This window comes from Manis javanica, chromosome 2 (assembly GCF_040802235.1).
Source record: "Manis javanica isolate MJ-LG chromosome 2, MJ_LKY, whole genome shotgun sequence".
Taxonomy (NCBI): Eukaryota; Metazoa; Chordata; class Mammalia; order Pholidota; family Manidae; genus Manis; species Manis javanica.
In genome coordinates, this window is record NC_133157.1 from 184,284,625 (window position 1) to 184,306,716 (window position 22,092).

Below are 22,092 nucleotides of genomic sequence, written 5' to 3' on the forward strand. Positions count from 1 at the left end.
CAATAACTGCTCCTAGGGAGTTGTCAGGATTAATTTGATTCTGCCCTTGTCACCGTTAAGCAAAGAACATGCCCAAATACTAAAAAAGTGGTAATAGTGTTTTCTATGTGTGTTCCTTATGGATATCCTTTGATTTATTATAAAGACAAGTTGGAAAGGAAATGCTGTGACTTGTCCCTCATGTTAATCAGTCTTCTCAGTACATGTAACTGACATATATTCATGTGTGTGTGTTATATACCATTTATACATGTATATTAAAAAGCCTAAATTCTATATGAGATGCTACCTAGAACAAATAGATGATGAACAGAATCTGTATTTGTATCTGTACCTACATCTATTTTAGAAACCTGAAGCGAATTAGAAATTATGAAAATTGCTTACAATTTTGAAAATGTTATTAAAAAATTATTACCCCCAACCTGCATAATTTAGTCACCTTAACTTATGCCAGCTATTTACACAATTTGAAAATGGCAGATTACTCAAACACTAAATTGTCAACTTGAATTTCTTTTATGACAATTTGATATTCATAACCTATAAATGGTTTTCCATCTTGTCCAGGTAGATAATACATCTATGAGTTAACAGGTTTCTTTTTAAAACACTAAAATAGTAGGGCAGGGAGTTTTTCTGTGCCTTCTCACCTGGAGCAACCTCTAACAGAAATGAGATCTGCCAAGCACCTTTATGTGTAGCAGCTGTATTATTGGCAGTTCTCATTTAAATAAAGATGTATGTAGTTGTTTTTAACATAATTGTATTAGTTGTGTTTATAAATATTTAAAAATTGGTATTTGTTTTGTTTAAGGTAATGGAGTCCAGATTTCAGATTGCCTCATATCTTGACTATGCAGCCCAAGCAGCTTCAAAAAGTCATTTTTCTTCTTATTTGTTTGGGGCTTTTTGTTTGTTTTTGAAGAAATGGCTGTGCCATCTGGTCAATTATGAAAGAGTTGAACCATTCTGAGAGAGTTTAACTAACCCCCACACTTCCTTAGTTCAGTCAGTTAGTCTAGTATCTCATTACTCACTAATGTATGCTAGGAACTAACAAACCAATTTGAAAACAATTGCTTCTTCCCCCTTGCAACTTCTTCCATTATTCTAAGTTTTAAAGCATCAATTAAACTAAAATACCTAAATCAAAGTTAATTAGAATATATCATATTGAAAAAAATAGGTTATAACACACTTCTGTGCAGGACAGAAGCATCAACAATAGCATCGTATGTCTAGTATGGGACACTTTCTGCATTTATAAGTTTTATAAATGTTTCAAATGTGAAACAATTGCAGGTCTAACTAAGAGGCAAGCTTGAGGTTCCAGCTCTGCTACTTATAACTGTGTTACTTTAGGCAAGTTATTTAACTTTTCTTATCCTCGGTTCTTTGTCTATCATATGAGGATAATACAGGTAGCAATCCTGAGAGGGCAGCTAAGTGTGTAGCACAAGGCTCAATGATTATTAATGTTGTCGGTGTTGCTTTTATCATCTTTGTTAATACCTTTAGGCTGATTTTAAAATAGTGGTTATAATCACCAGAAAACAATTCACATCATTCAGTGCAATTATAGCTATTGTATAGTTTAAAAATTGTCAGTTACAGTAATTGGCTTCTTTACCCTTTCATGAATAGGTCTGCAGAAAATGTGCCAAAGACATTTGAGTAAACCAACAGTTGGAAAATCATAAATGGCTTCTTACACCTCATAAATCATATCTTGATTTCATTTAGCTATTGTGACTTTAAGAGGATTGAATTGCATGTCTCTTTAGAACTAAAGGTTTTGCTAATGTTGCTGGAAAGGCTTATAATTAACCTATGACTTTAATGTCATAATGATAACAATTTGAACATTTATCTGAAAATATAGCTGCTGGGAACATTTTTTGCTGGCCAATAATAGGAAATGAAATTACTGCTTTGACAGGAATCAGCAAGTAAGAAGTTCTCTTAAATGAAAGGCACTCTAATACATCATTCAGGGAGAGTTGTGGTGACAAAGTTAAATAAGTGACCCAGCTAGTGGGGAGAATTAATGTATGGGGAAAGGTATTGGAACTGAAATCAGAAATTTTGACATTGAGTCTTGGCTCTAATGCCAAGACTTTTGATGCAAATAACTGAATCGGTGCTTTAGTTTTCCTACCTCTAAAATGGGTACAGTAACATCTGGCCTTTGTATTTTAATGGTTTAATATGAGTTCCAAATAAGATAATATTTATGAAATGACATAGAACCATAAAATATTCAACTGTAAGTTGATACTTATTAGCAGTAGAAGGGAGAGCTTCATAATCATTCCTTTTTGGACATGAGGAAAATATTAGTGACCTGGTCTGATAACCATTTTAATCATCAACATTTTTTATAGTGAATGAAAAATGAGAAGATTTATGTAAGCCACTGGATTGGCTTTCAGTGTTACAGAACCCAGATTTTGCTCTGAGCAGAGAAATGGCTTACGGTTGGAATCAAGTTGATCTTCCTTGGAAATATATGGCTACATTTTTTTTTTTTCCTGGAAGCACCCTGTGTTTACTTGCACTAAATTTTAATAAAATGTTGTCCTGCAAAACATCAGAAACCTACATTAGAATTTAACATGAAAACAGTCAAATAGGAAAGAGATTAAGAAGACCACAGAACAGTATAGAAAGTAAATTAAAAGGAATTCATTAAAATGATATTTTATGTATTAGCTGCTGGTTAGCATCATTAAGGAGAAAGAATGTACTTCTAGCAAAATACAGAACCCTTGGTTCTACAAGAAATTGCTAATGCACACTGATGATTACACATCCCACCAGCCACTTCAATGCTTTCCTCTTCCTTTTCCTATGGGCTCTAGGTTTGGGTTTCAAACCAGTAAATCTTTTCTTCTCCTTCCCTTCAATGGTAAAGAGATGCAGAGTACAGAGGATGGGAAAAGGTGTCTATGCAGTTAGCTAAAATGCCTGAGTACCGGCAGGGAGATGGTGATGCTTACCTTACTACATCCAGAGCAATTTAGAATTGGTTTCTTGGTTTCTTGGTTTATTTTACTATCCTGATGTGAATTTTTACTGTTTTATGGATCTACATTCCTTCATGATTTAATTTGCAGGTGTTGTAAGTGCTTCTGTGGCTACATTTAAAAAAAAAAGAGAAAGATAGTCATTTCACCTAAGGATCAAAGAAATATAAAAAAAAATATAAGAAATCCAGTAAGTCTACAGCTTTGCCTTTTACGTATACATGGTCAGACAGTGACCGCTAGGATAGTGACCTCATTGCAGGGAGTTGCACTTCCACCCACTGAGCATAGCCAAAACCAGGCACAACCAGGACTTCTGAAAGAAGCGCCTTTGGAGCTTTAACAACATCAATTTTATGAATAGAGGCAAATAGATCTAGTACATGGGATCCTCCCACAGTGCTTTCCCTTAAATTTGATTCAAATTCTTTAAAGAAAAACCTTTGTTGTATTCTTGGCTGCTCATAAGAGGATTAAAGCTAAAGGACCATCTAGGAACATCTTGTCAGTGAAGAGAGAGGAAGGGGGGAGGGAATTTCCAAGTCCTTACCTACTACCCTGATTCCTCCTTAGTTATTTTCTCCCTCCCTACTCTGGCTAGCTACTTGATCTTCAAAAAATAAAGCTGTATGAAATTGAAATCCTGATGCACTCACCATGTTTACTTGTAAATTATTTTGAAATGTCATTTTAATTTCTTCTTTGTATAAAGGTTGATAGGCCCAGACAGCTTCATAAAAGGAGTCTCTAATTTCTAGTTTACTAAATAAAACAGTCTCTTTGGCTTGCAGATAATTTACTTCCTTGATTCATATGTAGGCCAAATATTTCTAAGGCATAGGAGAGAAGGTAAGAATATAATTTTGATAATTATCAGAACCAAAGCACAGGGAAGTTGTCAGGTCTAAAATTCTCCTGAGCCAGAAGTACTTAATAGGAAAGTAAAATATGTTGACTAGTATTTCAAACTTCAAGAACTATTATTTTCTAATTTAAATATAAGTAAGCTTACTACTAGTTTTAAATTTCAAAATTGGGTATAAACAAAGCTTTTTATTTTTTGTCTTTTATATTCCTTTTATTTTAGATTGCCGATAAAAGAAGATTAAATTAAAAAACCAAAACTAGAAAGAGCAGACATTTAAAAGACACACCACACACACATACTCTAGTTTTGCATAGTTTGTGTTTAAGAAACAAAATAGTGACTCTTTATTCAACTCTAAACTTGACGTGTCCCATACAAACCACATGACATATATTATCTGATATGACATTCTCAACAACTCCACAGTTTGGTTGATTATCCCCATTTTGGAAATAAACTGGGATTTAGTGAAGTTAAATTTACTCAGTTCGAGGAATTAGGACTTATATCTGTCCCGTCCAGCGGGACTTAGTTATTTGTGGGGACGAGGGGGATCCGACCTGAAAGAAAATGGGGGCGAGAGAAGAGCGAAGGCAAGACAGTATTCTGATCAAGCCTTCAAATTTTATTGTAAGACGGGGGTAGATATACACCAGTGTTCAGGGGCAGAGTGGGCCATAGGATACTTGTAGGCAGGGGATTGGCTGCATAGCAGGGGTGGCGCAGCGAGTTACATTCTGATTGGTATATGATAATGGGGAAGGAGGGGGAGAAGAGTATCTCTTGGCGCGCGCGGGCTTCTTTGTTGGCGCGCGCGGGCTCGTAGCTAATCTCCAAGAAGTGAAGCAGGAACCTCATGAACTGTGGCCATCTTGTTGTCTTTGTGTGGCTCCCAACATCTCCTCTCTTTCTATTTATTTTAGAAAGGTGGGCCTTAATCGAGTGAGGGAATAGAGGCCTGGCTCCTCCAGCAGGGTAACATCCTGCAAATGCTCTCGGTATCTTTTAAGGAGGAGAGGCAGAGCTGAAAGCCAAATTGACCTTAATATATCAAGGCTTTATGTACATATGGATACCAACCTCTATGCAAGCCAGGCGTATTCTCAGGGAGGACCAGAGAGGTTCTAGGAAGAACCCTCCCTTGCGGTACTTTGTCTCGCACTCATCTCGATGCCCATACCCTCATAGTTAGGGGTATGTCTGGCTCTGGCTGACCAGCATATAGGCCACATTAAGTACGGTGCCAGAATCGATGGTACCATGGTTGAGGCGCCTGTAAAGTTGAAAACCGGAGACCGGGAGCATTGGTTGGCTCGGTGTAAGACTCTTCATCACAGGCTGTAAGTCTGTGATAATGAACAGCAACCGCTGGCTTGACGAGCTGGTCAACTTGCTCTCGAATAAAAACTGTCAGTTTTCTTAAGGCCCAAGGGCCAAGAGACACTAAAAGGAAGAATCCTGCCAAGGGTCCAAGGATGGTGGGGATCAGAGTAGTTAACCAAGGGGTGGCAGAGGTCCAGTTTTTATACCAGGCCTCATCCTTTTCTCTTTGTTTTTGCCTGGCTTCTAGGTTTTTCTTAACTTTATCAATGCTATCCTGCACTAACCCTGTTTTGTCTTTATAGAAGCAACATTCTTCTTTAAGAGCAGTGCAGAGACCTCCTTCTTTCAGGAAAAGGAGGTCTAACCCTCGGCGATTTTGGAGCACTACTTCAGAGAGAGAGACAACAGATTCTTTCAGGCTGTCTAAACCCTCTTGCAGATTTTGTATGTCTTTATCAATAGCCTGACTAAGAGCATAATATTGTTGTTTAGAAGTAATTATGGAGGCAATGCCTGTTCCAGCCCCAGCTGCTCCTAATCCTAATAATACAGATAAGGTAATGGCGGTTACTGGCTCACGCTTAGTGCGAGTAGAGCCCGAGTAATATGGAAGGAGGTCTTCGGTGGGATGTATGGAAATCTTGGGCATGAGCATGACTAAAACACAATATTCATTGTTAGATATTAATAAGCGCGGGTTAACGGAGGGCGTTATGCCAAAGGAGCAAGCAAAATAAGTACCGTTGGGCGCGACAAGGAATTCATAGGACAGCGGGGGTGAGAAGGAGCTGTTACAAATGGGTACTAGCTGAGGGGGTAGACGCAAGAGGGGGCTATGTATACAGAGGCCTATTCCCGAAAGCTGCGTCAATGTGAGACCCGGAGAGGTTTCTGAAAAACGGGAGGGGTCTGACCAGCGAGTCTTGCTGGAGTCATTGGTAAGTATGAGGTCTGCTGAGGTGTTTACTGAAACTGCTATCCCTTCGTAAAACGGGGGAACGGGGGAGAAACATAACCAGCACTCGCTATATCCAGTGGAGTTAAGGGATTTTGCAGTCACATTAGCCAGGCCTTTAAGGATTTCGCCTGTGGAGGGTAAAACCGGGGGGAGCAAGGCCTGGAAAATAGTACTAGTAGACAGGGGAGAAGGGTTAGAAGGTCTTGGGTCTCTTGCCTTAGGGGCAATAGGGCCAAGGACAACGTGCTTGTTGGCGTTTGGAATGGATCGAATTAATTTGATTTTAAAAGTGAGCCCAGGGTCCTTTCCTGAAACATAAAGCCTTAGCCCCCATTCATGTCCCCTGAGCCATCCATCAATAGGGGCCCTTTTTCCCTTGTCAGTAAAGGTAATGGAGAGCGGTGTACATCGCCCCCTTGTGGATTGGGTGCTTTGACATTCTGGGGTAACAGTTGAGTTAGGCTTGGGATTCCAATCCCTATTTACAGTTATATAATCCCAGGTGGAGCTAGGCTTCCAACTAGCATCTCCCGTAGTCTCACACCCCCAGGAGTCACAGAAATAGGAGTCTCTATATCCACATTTATAGTTAAGGGCTCGATCTCTATGAGCTCCCGGGCAGACATAAAATTCTGTTTCTCTGAGGTAGGTTCTCCTAGGGGTGTTGTTACACCCAGGAGAGGTGGTAGATTGTCCCTCAGGGTAGGTCTCAGGGGAGGTGGAAAAAGGAAAGTAAATGTCTGGGGTCCCCCAGGCCGCAGAAGCTCCAGCGGCCAAGTCACAGAGATCAGGGGCAAGAACAGGCCATGGGGGGGTACTTGCTAAGGTGGAAGAACTGAAAACGACGTCTCCTGCTTCATTGGTGACTGTCCAGGTGAAATTGGAAATCTGATGGGTCCAAACGGGGCGAAAGGTCATGACGAGGGTCAATAGTGTACATATCTTCATTTTTGCCTCCTGAAAATAAACAGAAAGGGAAGGCTTCTCAGGGGTTAATATGCCCTGGACTGGAATTATTATTGTTTCTGCCTCTATTTGTGTCTAGGAGTTTAATGAGCCTATCTGGGAGCCATCGGGCATTTTGTGCCTTAGCATCATATATACAAGCATGTCCTTTCCCCCATATGAGCACAGGGTCAGGCCCGTGCCATGTATTGGTCATCGGATCTCTCCACATAGCTTGAGCATAATTATCTGCCGTGGAGGGATGCCAAAGGCGATCAGCAGCGGTTTTACCCGCGGAGTCATAAGTAAGGAAATTGAGAACAAACAGTGCATGATTTAGGAGTGTCTTTGCATTACCTGTTCTCGGATAGAGTACTTCTCCCCCCGACTGAAGTTTGAATAACATGTTTTTAAGGGTTAAGTGGGCTCTTTCAACAATGCCTTGGCCTTGGGGATTATAGGGAATTCCTGTTACGTGCTTAATATCTAACTGCGCACAGAACTGTTTAAAGCTAGAGCTGGCGTATCCAGGCCCATTGTCAGTTTTTAAGATTTTAGGTGGTGGTAGATATGCCAGGCATGAGAGAACATGGGTAATAACATTTTTAGTTGCCTCTCCCGTTTGCAAGGATGCACATAGGAAACCACTACATGTGTCAATAGACACATGGATATATTTTAATTTACCAAAGGGAGGGTAATGAGTGACATCCATTTGCCATATCTCTCCTGGAACTAACCCCCGGGGGTTGATTCCGTTATGAGGCTCTGGGAGGAGAGTTAGACATCCTTGACATTGTCGAACTATTTGGCGGGCCTGTTCTCGGGTGATTGAAAATTTGAGTCTAAGAGTGTGAGCATTGAGATGATGTAGTTCATGAGCCCGTTGGGCTGCAGCCAAGGGTGAGTCTGGCGTGACAGAGGCTACTAATTGAGTCGCCAGATCAACCCTGTCATTGCCTTTGGCAAGCGGCCCTGGAAGGCCAGTGTGAGCGCGTATGTGCCCAATGAAAAAAGGGGCATCGCGGCTTAAAATTAATTTTTGCAATTTTGCGAATAGGGGGGAAGCATTTGTAGAGGGACGTATGTAAGGCACTGTCTCTAATAGGGGAACAGAGGTTGCTACATAGGCACTATCAGTGTAAAGGTTAAAGGGGGCATCTATTAAAAGCTCAAAAACCTTGATTATTGCAGTTAGTTCAACAAGTTGTGCAGAAGAGAGGTCTGTCTGTATTCGAGTAACTTGCCCATTAATACTGAAAGCGGCTATACCGGAGGAGGACCCATCAGAGAACACCATTACAGCCCCAGCAATTGGCGTGGTTTTAGTCCTTTTGGGAAAGACAACCGGGGTCTTTTGAAGGAACTGGACTAATCTGTCTGCAGGGTAATGATTGTCTATTGTCCCCTGGAAGGAGGTGCAGCTAATTGCCCAATCATCATCATGTTGAATAAGCCATTGTAATTGAGATGTATTGTATGGGAGGGTTATAACTTCAGGGTCTCTCCCAAACAACTTGAGAGCTGCCTCTCGGCCTAAACGTAAGAGGGCAGCAACTAATTGAGGATAGGTAGCTAAGACTCTAGGGGGGGAGGCTGGCAAATGAACCCAAAATAGTGGATGGTTCTGCCAAAGGACTCCTGTAGGGGAGAAGGGGGTAGGGAAAATGAGCAGCCACAAACTTAGATGTGGAGAGAAGTAGCTAATGGTCTGTTCAGAAATAGCCCGCTCTACAATGGTTAGTGCCCTTTGTGCTTCTGATGAAAGCGAGCGGGGGGAGGAAGGATCAGGGTCTCCACGTAGGACATCAAACAAAGGCTTTAACTCTCCGGTGGTCAGCTTTAAATAAGGCCTGAGCCAGTTGATGTCTCCTAGCAGACGCTGAAAATCATTAAGAGTGTTTAAGGAGCTTCTCTTTAACTGAATTTTTTGAGTGAGGATTTTATTAGAAAATAATTCAAAGCCTAAAAATAGTTGGGGGGGGTGGACCTGGACCTTTTCTGGGGAAATTTGTAGTCCTCGATCTCGGAGGGCAGTGACTAGCTGTTGACTGGCCGCATAGAGCTGTTGCTGGTCAGGACCGGCAAGAAGAATATCGTCCATATAATGGATAATATACAAAGTGGGGAAGAGCAACCTAAAGGGGTCTATAGTCTGGGCTACAAACTTTTGGCAAAGAGTAGGGCTGTTGGCCATTCCTTGTGGGAGAACTCTCCACTGAAACCGGGGAGAAGGCCCTACACAATTGGTAATGGGTATACTAAAGGCAAAACGTTTGCAATCATCAGGATGCAAAGGTATGGAGAAAAAGCAATCTTTTAGATCAATTACTAATTTGACATACCCTTTAGGAATGGCTATTGGAGAGGGAATTCCCGGTTGTAATGCACCCATAGGGACCATGGTCTTATTAACCGCCCTGAGGTCTTGTAGGAGCCTCCACTTGCCTGATTTCTTTTGGATCACAAAGATTGGGGTGTTCCAAGGGGATGTAGAAGGTTCAATATGTCCAGCAGCCAGCTGTTCCTGCACTAACTCTATGGCTGCATTTAATTTTGTAGTGGTAAGGGGCCATTGATCGATCCAGACAGGAACATCACTTTTCCAAGTAATCTTGTCTGCCTGGAGTGCAGGAGGAGCAACGGCCCTTACGAAAAATGTTTTTCAAACCCTAAACCTGAGCGGTCTATCTTAGGCGTGGCCAGTATCGGGTTGGGATCTCCCTGTTTTAGTTTGCCCAACCCCTGACCAGGGAGGTAACCCTGTGAAAGCATCTGCTGTGTTACAACTTCATTAGGGCTACACATGATGACTTTCATTTGAGAAAGGATATCTCTTCCCCAAAGATTTACTGGCAACCCAGGAACTACGAAGGGTTGAATGAATCCGGTATTTCCTTCTTCGTCTTCCCAGTTTAGTAACTGTGAGCTCTGTAAGGTGTTTCTTGACTGTCCAATTCCTTGTAGATGGGTCAAGGAAGCGTGTAAGGGCCAGCTGGAGGGCCATGAAGCCTGAGATATGACCGTAGAGTCGGCCCCCGAATCTAAAATTCCTTCAAATACTTTTCCTTGGATCTTAAGCTTAAGAGTGGGGCGTTCTTTAGTAATGGCTTGGATCCAATATAAGTCTGAAGAACCTGGGGTAGAGGAGCCTCGCTTCTTATGAATAGCAGGGTGAGATGTACTTAAAGGGAGGGGGAGTGCCTGCGCAAGGCGCTGACCTTTCATAATGCTGACAGGGCACTGGGGAGCACTAGCAAGAATTTTTATTTCTCCAGTATAGTCATTGTCAACTAAGGAAGGGTGGACAATAAGGCCGTTTATTGTGGTGGAAGCTCGCCCTAAAATTAGAAAATAAGTATCTTTGGGAGGTGGGCCATAAATTCCTGTGGAAATAATTGTAACTCCCTCTTCAGGCGTTAATATTGTTGAGGAGGAGGCACAGAGGTCAAGTCCTGCACTCCCGGGTGTGGCCCGATAGAGGGCGGGAGTGCTACAGCTAGGCTGTTCCCCGAGGCCGGCTGAAATGGAATTGGCTGGGGGGCCCGGGGCTGGCCCCTCAGCCCGTTTCCCTGAAAAGGGGGGGTGAAAGGATTTGTGGTACTGTAAAAAGGATTTGTTGGATTGTTACGGCACTCTTTGGCCCAGTGCCGCCCCTTATGGCAGCGAGGGCAAATACCGGGGACTGACCCAACTCTAGGAGGAGGAGCTGTGGTAGGGCATTGGCGAGCGAAATGGCCTGGCTGTCCACATTTAAAGCAGTTACGCATAGGCGGTGCGCCCCTGGGGAAGGAAGGAGGATAAGAAGCCGGGGGAGTCTGAACAGCGGCACCTACAGCTAAAAGGGCTTGGACTTTGGATGTAAAAGGATCGACATCTCTACACATTCTCAGCATTTCGTCAAGAGTTTTGTCTCGAGTCTTACCGCGGAGGACGGCTCGACATGCCGAATTGGCGTTTTCATAGGCTAGCTGTTTTACAATCTTATCATTGGCAGCCGCGGAACCAAGGGTCCTTTCGGCGGCCTCTAACAGTCTGCTAACAAATTCGCTATAGTCTTCTTGCGAGCTTTGAGTGATCTTAGTTAGAGGAGTGTTAGCAGTCCCGGAAGCAGGGAGTGATATCCAAGCGCCCAAAGCGGCATCTTTCACTTGAGATAAAAGACCAAGGGGAAGGCGCTGCTGTCTGGTTTCAGAGATATATCTGCCCTGTCCCGTAAGCTTATCAAACGTCCAGGACGCTGTTGGGGAATGAGGGTCTTTTACATTGGCAGCAGCGATGGTCTGACAGCGGTCAGCAAAATCTGCTTTCCAAGTTAGAAACTGACCACGGGTAAGCACAGCCTGGACTATACGCAGCCATTCACCTGGGAGTAAATGTCCTCCTCGAGACAGCGAATCAAGAACAGAAAGAGTAAAAGGGGCATTGGGGCCATAAGCTTTAACGGCCGCGTTCAGCTCTTTTAAGCTTTTGAAATGGATTTTGTGAAATTCTCTAGGGCCATCGGCAGGCTCGGCCGGCTCTGGCTCAGCCTGCTCTTCCCCCTCACTTTCTAATTCCTGAGCAGCAGGGGCGTCCTCACCATCGCTTTCAAGATCGCCCTCTTCCGGACTACGTGTTGTGGAGGTGGGGCCAGAGCGGGCGGAGGCCCGGGTAAGAACAGGAAAGAGCAGTTTTTTGGGTTTTGTGGCTGTAAGCGGTTTCTTAGAGAGGCTCCTTTGCGAAGGTAATGAGGGACGAACTGGTTGGGAGACAACCAATTTTTGGAGATGGCAAGTTATTCTTTGTTCTACTATCTGTGCTATTAGGTCTTCAGTGCTGGTAGGGGGGCTAACAGGACCGGGAGCCGGAGGGGGTAGCGGAGGGGCCGACGGGGGCAAAAAGGCCGAGGCGCAAACATTGGGAGGCCGAATAGGGGGAGTGTAAGAAGGGGGGTTAAGCGACGGGGCGGCAAGGGGCCAATCTGGGTTGTGATACCTGGCCGCCTCGTCTTCTAGTTCGGCCGCGTCTCCCGGATCTAAAGGTTCGCTATTTTGGCTCTTAGTCACGACCGGAAAAACCTTTTGTGTATCGACAAAGTCCGAATCTCGAGGGAGAGGCGGATAAATGCAACATTTGGGAGGGGTATCATGGAGGGCACCGAGCAAAGATGGTGTTAGGCTAGGGGAGGGGGATTTAGCTGATTTTGGAGCAGGGGGATCACTCGAAAGAGACGATTTTGAGGCCGCTCGAGATAGGGGGCGGAGGCAATATTCTGCCACTGACAAGAGTTGACGTTTATCAGGGTCAGTATTTTCAACAATATCTCTGATAAGACTCCAATAGGAAAATACTGAAACAGGAACAGAGTCAGGGCCGTTTTTGATAAGATAATCATTTAAATCTCTACCTACTTTCTGCCATTTTTTAGGATGAATTTCGGGGCCATTAACAATAAACCACGGACAGACTTCATCAACAAAAATAAAAAACTTTACCAAGTCTTTCTTTTTAACTCGAACTCCTCTCTCCCTAAGCGAACTTTTTAGGTCTCTTATGAAGACCGCTTCTTTACTTAATCTAGTTCCCATTTTCTTATAAGGCGGCCGGTACTCACCAGGGATGACGACCTCCGTGAGCGGCGAAAGGCGTCTCCTATTGTTTCATCAAGAAGGGGTCTGGCCAGACGATATCTTACTCGGGGGTCCGCCTGCGAAGGATCCGCGCCTCTGGCCCCACGTTGGGCGCCACTTGTCCCGTCCAGCGGGACTTAGTTATTTGTGGGGACGAGGGGGATCCGACCTGAAAGAAAATGGGGGCGAGAGAAGAGCGAAGGCAAGACAGTATTCTGATCAAGCCTTCAAATTTTATTGTAAGACGGGGGTAGATATACACCAGTGTTCAGGGGCAGAGTGGGCCATAGGATACTTGTAGGCAGGGGATTGGCTGCATAGCAGGGGTGGCGCAGCGAGTTACATTCTGATTGGTATATGATAATGGGGAAGGAGGGGGAGAAGAGTATCTCTTGGCGCGCGCGGGCTTCTTTGTTGGCGCGCGCGGGCTCGTAGCTAATCTCCAAGAAGTGAAGCAGGAACCTCATGAACTGTGGCCATCTTGTTGTCTTTGTGTGGCTCCCAACATATATCCAGATCTGTCTACCTCCAAAGTACACATTCTTTTCATTACCTTGACTTTTCTCCTGTGTTGTAAACTGGTATAAACCCTCCTATAGAATAAAATGTAAGAAAGCTCCATGAATGTAAGGCTGTTTTCCATAAGCCCTGGGTTAGTGACAAACTATTTCACAAACATCTTCTGTATGACAGTGTCATATCACCTGCCAGTATCCCTCAAGAGTTCATAGTCACTTATTTCATACACATGACAACCCTGTGTACCTCAAGCCAAAGAGAACCAATGTTCCAAAGCAACCATAGATGCCACTCTGTTTCTGTGGCAACCTGGGACGGGTCTGGGTTCATTAACTATGGCAGGCTTCAGTGTGCTTATAACCCACAATATGTCACTGAAGAATTTCCAAAAAAGTGAGTAAAACATAAAAGTCTGTTATTTCTTTTTAAGAAACCAAATGGTAGATCCTTCTGGACTTTCTGGAAGCGATAAAATGGAGAGGAAAGTAAATCTTGAGGCTATTTGTGGTGCTATATTACTCAACATATATTTTATGCTTCTGAGGAATTTGTGCTATTTTTATCATATACTATTATCAGAAAGAAAATACATTGGAATATGTCATCAAAGCAACAAGTTACTGAAGTTTAAATCTACAATGGTACTTTAAGGGACACATTAATTTTAACTGTAATGATTAGTAATACTAACATTAGCATCAGTAGGACTGGAAATTAAAGCATGATGTAATTTCAAAGGTTGATAATATTGAGCAAGATTTTGTTACCCAGGATTGCAGGCAGCAACAGGGTCAGATTAGTACAGCAAGAAGCTAATACCAGGAGTAAGATGACAAACTATTTACTGAAGAAACCATGGTTAAAATGAGATAGACCAAAATCTAATTATTAAAGTTTATTTTTCAGGGCTTGTCCCCAAATTTCAATTAGTATGACTTTTTCTGGTAACACAAGTTTATGAGAACTCTCCACCATGGGAAAATTTTGTTTCCTTGACATTGCTCCATACTTAAGTTAGCATTCATTTTCCACAGAAATGTAAGAGACAAGGAAGGGTATCACAAGGAAATTGAATCAAAGTGTCAAAAATGTGACTATAGTTACTTGCATCTGCCACAACAAAAACTGTGCCTGGAACTTCCAGGGAAAACAACTATTTCAGCTTTTCCTTAACCAATTTACTTATACAGGTGTTCTTGAGCATAAAAGTGACTAAGAGAAAGCAGAAAGAGGTACAGATTATCAACTCTTTTGGAAACCTGTGGTTGAATAAAATAACTGTTAGGGAAGATAGAGGAGGGTGAGGAATAAAATTATTTTGGTTTAGAGGCTCATCCTCATTCTCTTTACAATTGATATTTAGCTTTCAAACAATAGATTGTTATGGCAATAAGCTTTTTTAAAATTCAAAGTTCTTTATTCATATGGCAAAAAAAATAAACTTCATGTCTCCATGTTGGTTATCTGGTGTAAAAGTAACTGGACTTCATTTAATGTTATATCCATCTTGAAATGAGGAAATTATTACTGAAATCTATGGGAAAATGTCTTCTCAGTGGGACCTTAGTAAGCATTCAATTTATTATGAGAAAGAAGTATCCTGCCACATAGTAGAACAAAGCAGGTAATAATAAAACTAACAAAATCTGGAGTAGCTTTTTTATATGAGCTTGGAAAACAGTTTTTTTATTGTTAAGTAGAAGATTGCACAGAAAATAAGTTCATTTTTCAAGTTTCATTTTGAGTTGGTTATGCCAAATCATGTTATATTTTATGTAATTCAAAATTTTTATTCAAGTATAGTTGATATATAATACTGGTTTCAGGTATACAGCATAGTGATTTGACTAAATTCTCCCTCAATAAGTATAGTTACCATCTGTCACCACACAGTTATTACAATATTATTGACTGTGTTTCCTATACTTTACTTTTCATCCCCATGACTAATTTATTTTATAATTGGAAGTTTGTACCTCTTTATCGCCTTCATGTATTTTGCCCATCCTCCCACCCCTATGGCAACCACCAGTTTGTTGTTTGTACTTATGAGTCTAGTTCTGTTTTGTTTGCTTGTTTTTTAGATTCCACATATAAATGAAATCATATGGTATTTGTCTTTGATTTCATTTAGGATAATACCCTTTAGGGCCATCCATATTGTCACAAATGACAAGATTTCATTCTTTTTTCTGGCTGAGCACTAGTCCGTTGTATATGTGTTGAGCAAAGACATACTTAACTGTGAATATTTACTCGGGGTTAAAACATAATAATGAGCAGCACTACAAAGACCACTTTTATCAGATTCAGAAGAAGACCTTCTGTTGCCAGGCAGGTGCATCTGGGGAGGTTGCTCCCTGCTCACTAAGTGAAGCATTAGGAGAAACCCCAGCCTGGTTGGGGGAAGCTTCTTGACTCTGGGCAAGAAAGAATTCTCAAACAGGTCATACAAGTGTAGGTAAGGAAGGAATTCAGTAAAGCAAGAGCAGCAGGGAACGGCAGCTGCTTTGCAGGCAGCAGAAAACAGGAAAGTGCAGGGGGGAAGTTCTCGGCCTAGGGCAGATTCCCTTCCCAACTCTGAAGCCAAGGGTCACCTGGCATCCTGTGTCCCCTTGGATCTGAACAGCATGGGGACTAGCCCCTACCACTCCAGGATCTGGGGGAGCCATGGAGCACAGGATGGAGTGAGATTAAGTTTTGGGAACTTCTCAAAGAAAGGAGATTTTCAGGTAGGCTACTAAGAGCAGATTGTAGAGCTGCAGTTCTATCCAGGTTACTCAGGGTATGAAAACATGCAGGCCCAAATCTGAGCTCTTAGCAGCCCCTTCCTACTTGTCAGGAGTAAAGCAGAGACAGAGTGAAGACTTGGAAATAAAACGTAATAGCAAAAAGACAAAACAGTAATTGGAGCAGTGATAAAGTTTTATTTGACAGTACGCATTTAAAGAAAGGAAAGTGTGGGCATCCTTAGGAGGTGCACTGAAAGTTTGGGGATTCTGTCTTTTAAGGCTTTCAAGAATGGGACAAAAGGCAGAGGAGAGGTTGTTGGGTATAGGCTTGACTTGTCATGTCAAGATGCTTATCTCTCGTGAGAGACACCATGTCTCCTCTCCTCTGTTATCAGTCCCCCAGCTAATTTTGCTAAATAAATGGAACACAAGGGATTTATTTATTCTGTTCTTCTCCAAGATAGTGGTTACCCTCAAGCAGTGGGGACGTATCAGTTAAGACTGCCTGCCCTGCCTTAAGGTAGGTTGTTGGGTTGTTATCTGATTACCAGAGAATACATTAAGAATTTTACTTCTCAACTCTCTGCTTTTTAAAATGGAATCTTAGCCTTAAGATGGGTTCTCTCCTGTTCTTATTATACTGTTTTTATCTCAGAACTTTTCATCATAGGCAGGAAAAATTAATCATGATGCTTGTCCCATGTCCCTGCCCTGCCTCCATGCAGTTAGTGAAATGGAGATTTTGTGAAGAAGAGCAAAATAATCTACAAGCACAAAGAATACATTATGACCCAAGTCTCTGAAAGCCAGTATTACCTCCATCTCCCCTAGAATGGGCCTCAGACTTTCGGAGTTATCTCTGTGAGTGTTCCTAGTGACATGACGTGAAGTCATTTCTTCTGGAGGCCGGGTTAACTAACCAGAGAAAAACAAATATAACTTTGTCGATACCAATATCTTACTGAAGTGAATTCTGACTTTGAGCAAGATCTGTGGCAATAAACAATGTGTCATTTTTTTCTAACCCACTTCCCACACTCTCTCCTAATATATGACTATCTCCTGTTTCATTGGCTTAGAGACAACAGAATGAATGTGCTCATTAACAGCAGAAAGAGAGTATTCTTTTTGAGAGCTTCTTCTCAAATAAATAGGTGTTCTAAGTATGGGAAAGAAAATTAGTTAAGAGAGCATAAGGGACTAAATAGTGATTCTTGTGCAAACCTGAACTATTTCTCTGAGATTCTGACATGCCTTTCTGTTACTGCTGCTGCTTCCTCTAACCACAGTGACTACGGCATTTCCAAAGTAGAGAGATTTTAGTCAAACGGGGAGAGCAGCCACCAGCTGTGTCATACATTCAGTATTCATCAGCCACATAACCTGTACTTCCCTGGATTTTTCTCATTTCAATTATTATGTTTGGTCAGCCCTATAAATACAGCTGTACTTTTCAAGTCAGTTGTGTGTAATATTAAACCAAAAATATCATTAAATCAGTCATATATTGTTGGGGAAAACTCATTGAAATTTTGGCTTCCTTGAATCGATTTCCTAGACTTTTTCTTTAATTTTTCTATTAATTTTCTTGAATTCCTAGTTCCTATTCTCCATCCTACTTTTGCCAGTTCATTTATTTTATCTCTGTTAAGTTATATTCCCCTGTAATTGCCCTGGGCTGGGGCCAGAGGACCAGGCCCTCTAACTTGTACCAAAAGAGAAGAAACCTGCATAAAACCCATTTCCCCTACTTGGTAAACTCTCATTTGCATTGTCAGAATTTGCTGCTTCCCACCCACCCCACCTATCCCTTGATGAGGGAGGACCCTCATCAAATATCCTTAAAATGCTTAAATATTTCTTTAAGGTAGAGTGGTAGTGATGGCCTTTCTAATTGCAAGGGCATGGATATTTAGAATTTTGGTAGACACTTTTAATCCTCTCCCAGCCCATACAAAAATACTGTATTTATATATACGCTTATCCACCATACAAGGAAGGATCCATTTCTCCTTCTTTTCCACATATTAATCTTTTTAATTTATGTAAATCTAGTGAAAAATTGTATTTTATCTGTATATGCTTGATTAATAGTGAGGCTCGGCAGATTTTTGCTCTTCATAAAACAATGCTCTCCAGAAGGATTAAATGGCTGAAGGTAAAAACAAAATCTTAAAAATGCTTCAAGAAACTATAGGAAAATACATAATCTCCTAGGGATAAATCCATCGAATAAAAGTTAATAGATTGTTTTAGCACATTTATTTAAAAAACAAGTATGCATGCAAAAAGCATCAAAATATAGCTAAAATACAACTAACATACCAAGAGGAAACATTGGCTACATATAGCAAACAAAACGTTAATAATACCCATAATATATAAGATGCTAATACAAATCAGTAAGGAAAAAAACCCAATAGGAAATTGAGTAAATAAGTATCTTGTAGGAGAGGAATCTTTAATGGTCAGTAAATGAAAAGATTTTTAACCTGATTTGTTTTTTACTATCAACAATATATAATAACTGTCTTGTATCAATATACATACTGATCTTCTTGATTCTTTTAAACAATTGTGTGGATTACCATTGTTTATTTAAACATTAGTGGATGGGTAGGTTGTTTTCTAGTTTTTGCTGTGATTAATAATTTACAATGAATGTGCATGTGTATGTTGTACAGACATTATAATTTTTTTTAGTCTTGACCTATCTGATAGTTACTCATTTTAAAATATTATTTTCTTTATTTCTGAGATTTAGTATCTTTTATGTTTATATTTTTAAATGTTTATATGCCATTATAACCAAATGGCATATTTCATTTAACTGTTTATTCTGTCCTCTACCCATTTTACTATTAGTATCTATGTTGATTATATGAACTCTATGTTAATGATATCCCTTTTCTGTCATACAAGTTTGCGGATGTGATTTCCATAATTTCTTTATCATCCTAAGGTTTACTTGCCAGTTTTTTACACATCATATTAATATTTCCATAGCAGTTTAATTCATCTGTTTATTATTTAGTTACATCACTTACATCTGTTTTCTCTATTAGATCATTGTTCTCTTGAGATTGTATTCTCTTCAAGACAAAAAAATTATGTCTTTTCATATAGGTCTGGCACAGTACCACTTACTTGATAATAACTACTTATTGGTGGTGGCTATAGGTGACACCCTAGAAATAGACATTTGGATCCTGGCAGGTTATGTAGCTCCTACAAACTATTTATAGATCCTACCGGCAATAGACTTTTGCCATTGTTTCACCAGACTCGACCATTATATTTGAAGGTGAGAAGAGTATAATATTACAATGTAATGGATCTACTATGCATATACTCACTGTTTTCAATTCATGGATCATATAAAAAGAGAAGAATGCACTAGCTTAATGTTTGATCTTTACCACATAGATCTAATGTCACAATCAATCGCCTTCAGTGTTTTCTTTGAAATCACATAAAGGTTCATATGTACCAAATTTCATAAGGATCAGATGATAAGGTCAAGAAATACAAATTCCAAGGCAGAATTTATATGTCCAGTTCACATATGACAGCAATACTATATAACCATATGTTGAATATAATACACTATATGTAAATGCTGTTTTGAAAGCAATCCAATCAATAAAACCTAAAATAAATAACACTTTAATAACAAATTTCAAATTGACTAAAAATGGAGTAGATGGACTCTATGGCAAGAACATCCCTATAAAATCGACATTCAGAGGCCATTAGAACACAGATGGTAAAACAATCTTAAAACTAAAGAAAAATTGTGAATATTTAGAAGTTCTAAAAGAGCCTACTACATTGTATGCCAAGATACAGCAGTCGTTTTTATTTAAAGAGCTATTTCAATAAAAACTGGATCGCAAAGCATTAAAAAGCAAATTCCGTTTGCCATTACCAATAGCTAAAAAATAGTTTTAAAAAACATATAGTATTAACCAGAAAAAAGTAAAAGCTACATAGTAATTAATAGAAAAGGTCAAAACAGAAAAAGTCAAGTTTTAGTCATAATTGAGACTAATAAAAGTTTGACCAATTTTTGCCTTTTAAAGAAGGTTATGGGAAAGCTACTGAAGTTAACTTCAAAAGCCGAGCAGTAAAAAGTGATTGTCACGTCAGTAAACTCTGAAACAGATCAAAAAAGCCCTGTGTAGTACTAATCCACTGCATCTTTGAACATCTTATATGCCTTTTTTTTTTAAGCTGAGAAGGTTGCCCTCTTTCTCTTTAATTTGTTTCCAACTTCCCATTAAAAAAAAATAAAAGAAATCTAACTATTCAGCTGTTAACAGTCAGCAGCTCAGAGTACAGAAAGTTTATCTTCACTCAAAGATGATGTGAGTTAAGATATAAAATGTCTTTTCCTTTTTGGCCTGGTCCTAGAAAACACGGCTTCATAATTCGTCATTCGTCATTGTACAGAGAGAGTTTCTCTTTCTCCAGACAAGTATTTGTTTACTGAGTATGTACAAGCACATAAATCATTGAAGGTTACATTAAATAGCCATTTTCCCTCATACTTATCAGCTGAAAGTCTTACACCAAAATGAGATGTTTGTGGTGTAATTAACATTTTTAATTTCAATTCTGTCACTTCAGATCCTGGGAAGACTCTCCCTGAAGCCCTTGATTACTGCACAGTTTGGCTGCAGACAGTGCCTGGAGAAATAGACAGCAAAAGTGGTATTCCACCTTCCCTTGTAACCCTACAAATTAAAGACTTTCTTAATGGACCAGGTAAGAAAGCCCGTAATTCAAAATGTGTGTACATTTTTTTTCATATGAGTATATTTAACATGTAGCATAAGGTCTGTTACTAATCTTGACATTCCATGCCAATACTGAATATTTCATTTATTTTCCAAAAGTGTACTCTTCTCAGGCTACCCATTCTAGAAATTGAAAGGCAAATACTAATATGCATTAAAAATGATCTTTCATCTGACAAAAAGTGGTTATCAGTTAAGGAATAATTGACTGGAAGCCAAAGATCCAGGATTTTATTTTTACCTTTTCTACAAATTAACCAGGTGACTTTAGGCAGTTGATCTAATCTCCCATTCCTCAGTTTCCTTACCTGTAAACAAAGAAAATAAAATGGATGGATGGATGATGGATGGGTGGATGGATGGACAGATGGATGGATGGACGGACAGATGATGGATGGATGGATGATGGATGGATAGATGGATGATGGATGGGTGGATGGATAGACGGATGGATGGATGGATGGATGGACGGACGGATAATGGATGGATGGATGATGGATGGATGGATGGACGGATGATGGATGGATGATGGATGGATGATGGATGGATGGATAGATAATGGATGGATGATGGATGGATGGGTGGATGGATGGATGATAGATGGATGATGGATGGATGGATGGATGGATGGATGGATGGATGGATGGATGGATGGATGGATGATGGATGGGTGGATGGATAGACGGATGGATGGATGGATGGATGGATGGATGGATGGATGGACGGATGATGGATGGATGATGGATGGATGGATAGATAATGGATGGATGATGGATGGATGGGTGGATGGATGGATGATGGATGGATGGGTGGATGGATGGATGATGGATGGATGGATGGATGGGTGGATGATAGATGGATGATGGATGGATGGATGGATGGATGATGGATGGGTGGATGGATAGACGGATGGATGGATGGATGGATGGACGGATGATGGATGGATGATGGATGGATGATGGATGGATGGATAGATAATGGATGGATGATGAATGGATGGGTGGATGGATGGATGATAGATGGATGATGGATGGATGGATGGATGGATGGATGGATGGATGGATGATGGATGGATGATGGATGGATGGATGGATAGATGGATGGATGGATGGATGGATGGATGGATGGATGATGGATGGATGATGGATGGATGGATGGATAGATGGATGGATGGATGGATAGATGATGGATGGATGGATGGATGGATGGATGGATGATGGATGGATGGATGGATGATGGATGGATGAGATACATGATATATGTACATAAGATGTATATGGATACATAGATTCAATTAAATACACTTA

At 40.7% G+C, this 22,092-nt stretch overlaps 1 protein-coding gene across 7 annotated transcripts in view; it reads left to right on the forward strand.

Annotated features, from left to right (window-relative positions):
• VPS13B (vacuolar protein sorting 13 homolog B) overlaps positions 1-22,092 on the forward strand; it is an 861,603-nt gene that overhangs the window by 651,936 nt on the left and 187,575 nt on the right. For all 7 annotated transcript variants that reach the window (XM_073229878.1, XM_073229881.1, XM_073229877.1 and 4 more), the window contains one exon: positions 20,616-20,753. In XM_073229878.1, the coding sequence (XP_073085979.1) occupies positions 20,616-20,753 (138 nt within the window). The remainder of the gene's footprint in view (positions 1-20,615; positions 20,754-22,092) is intronic.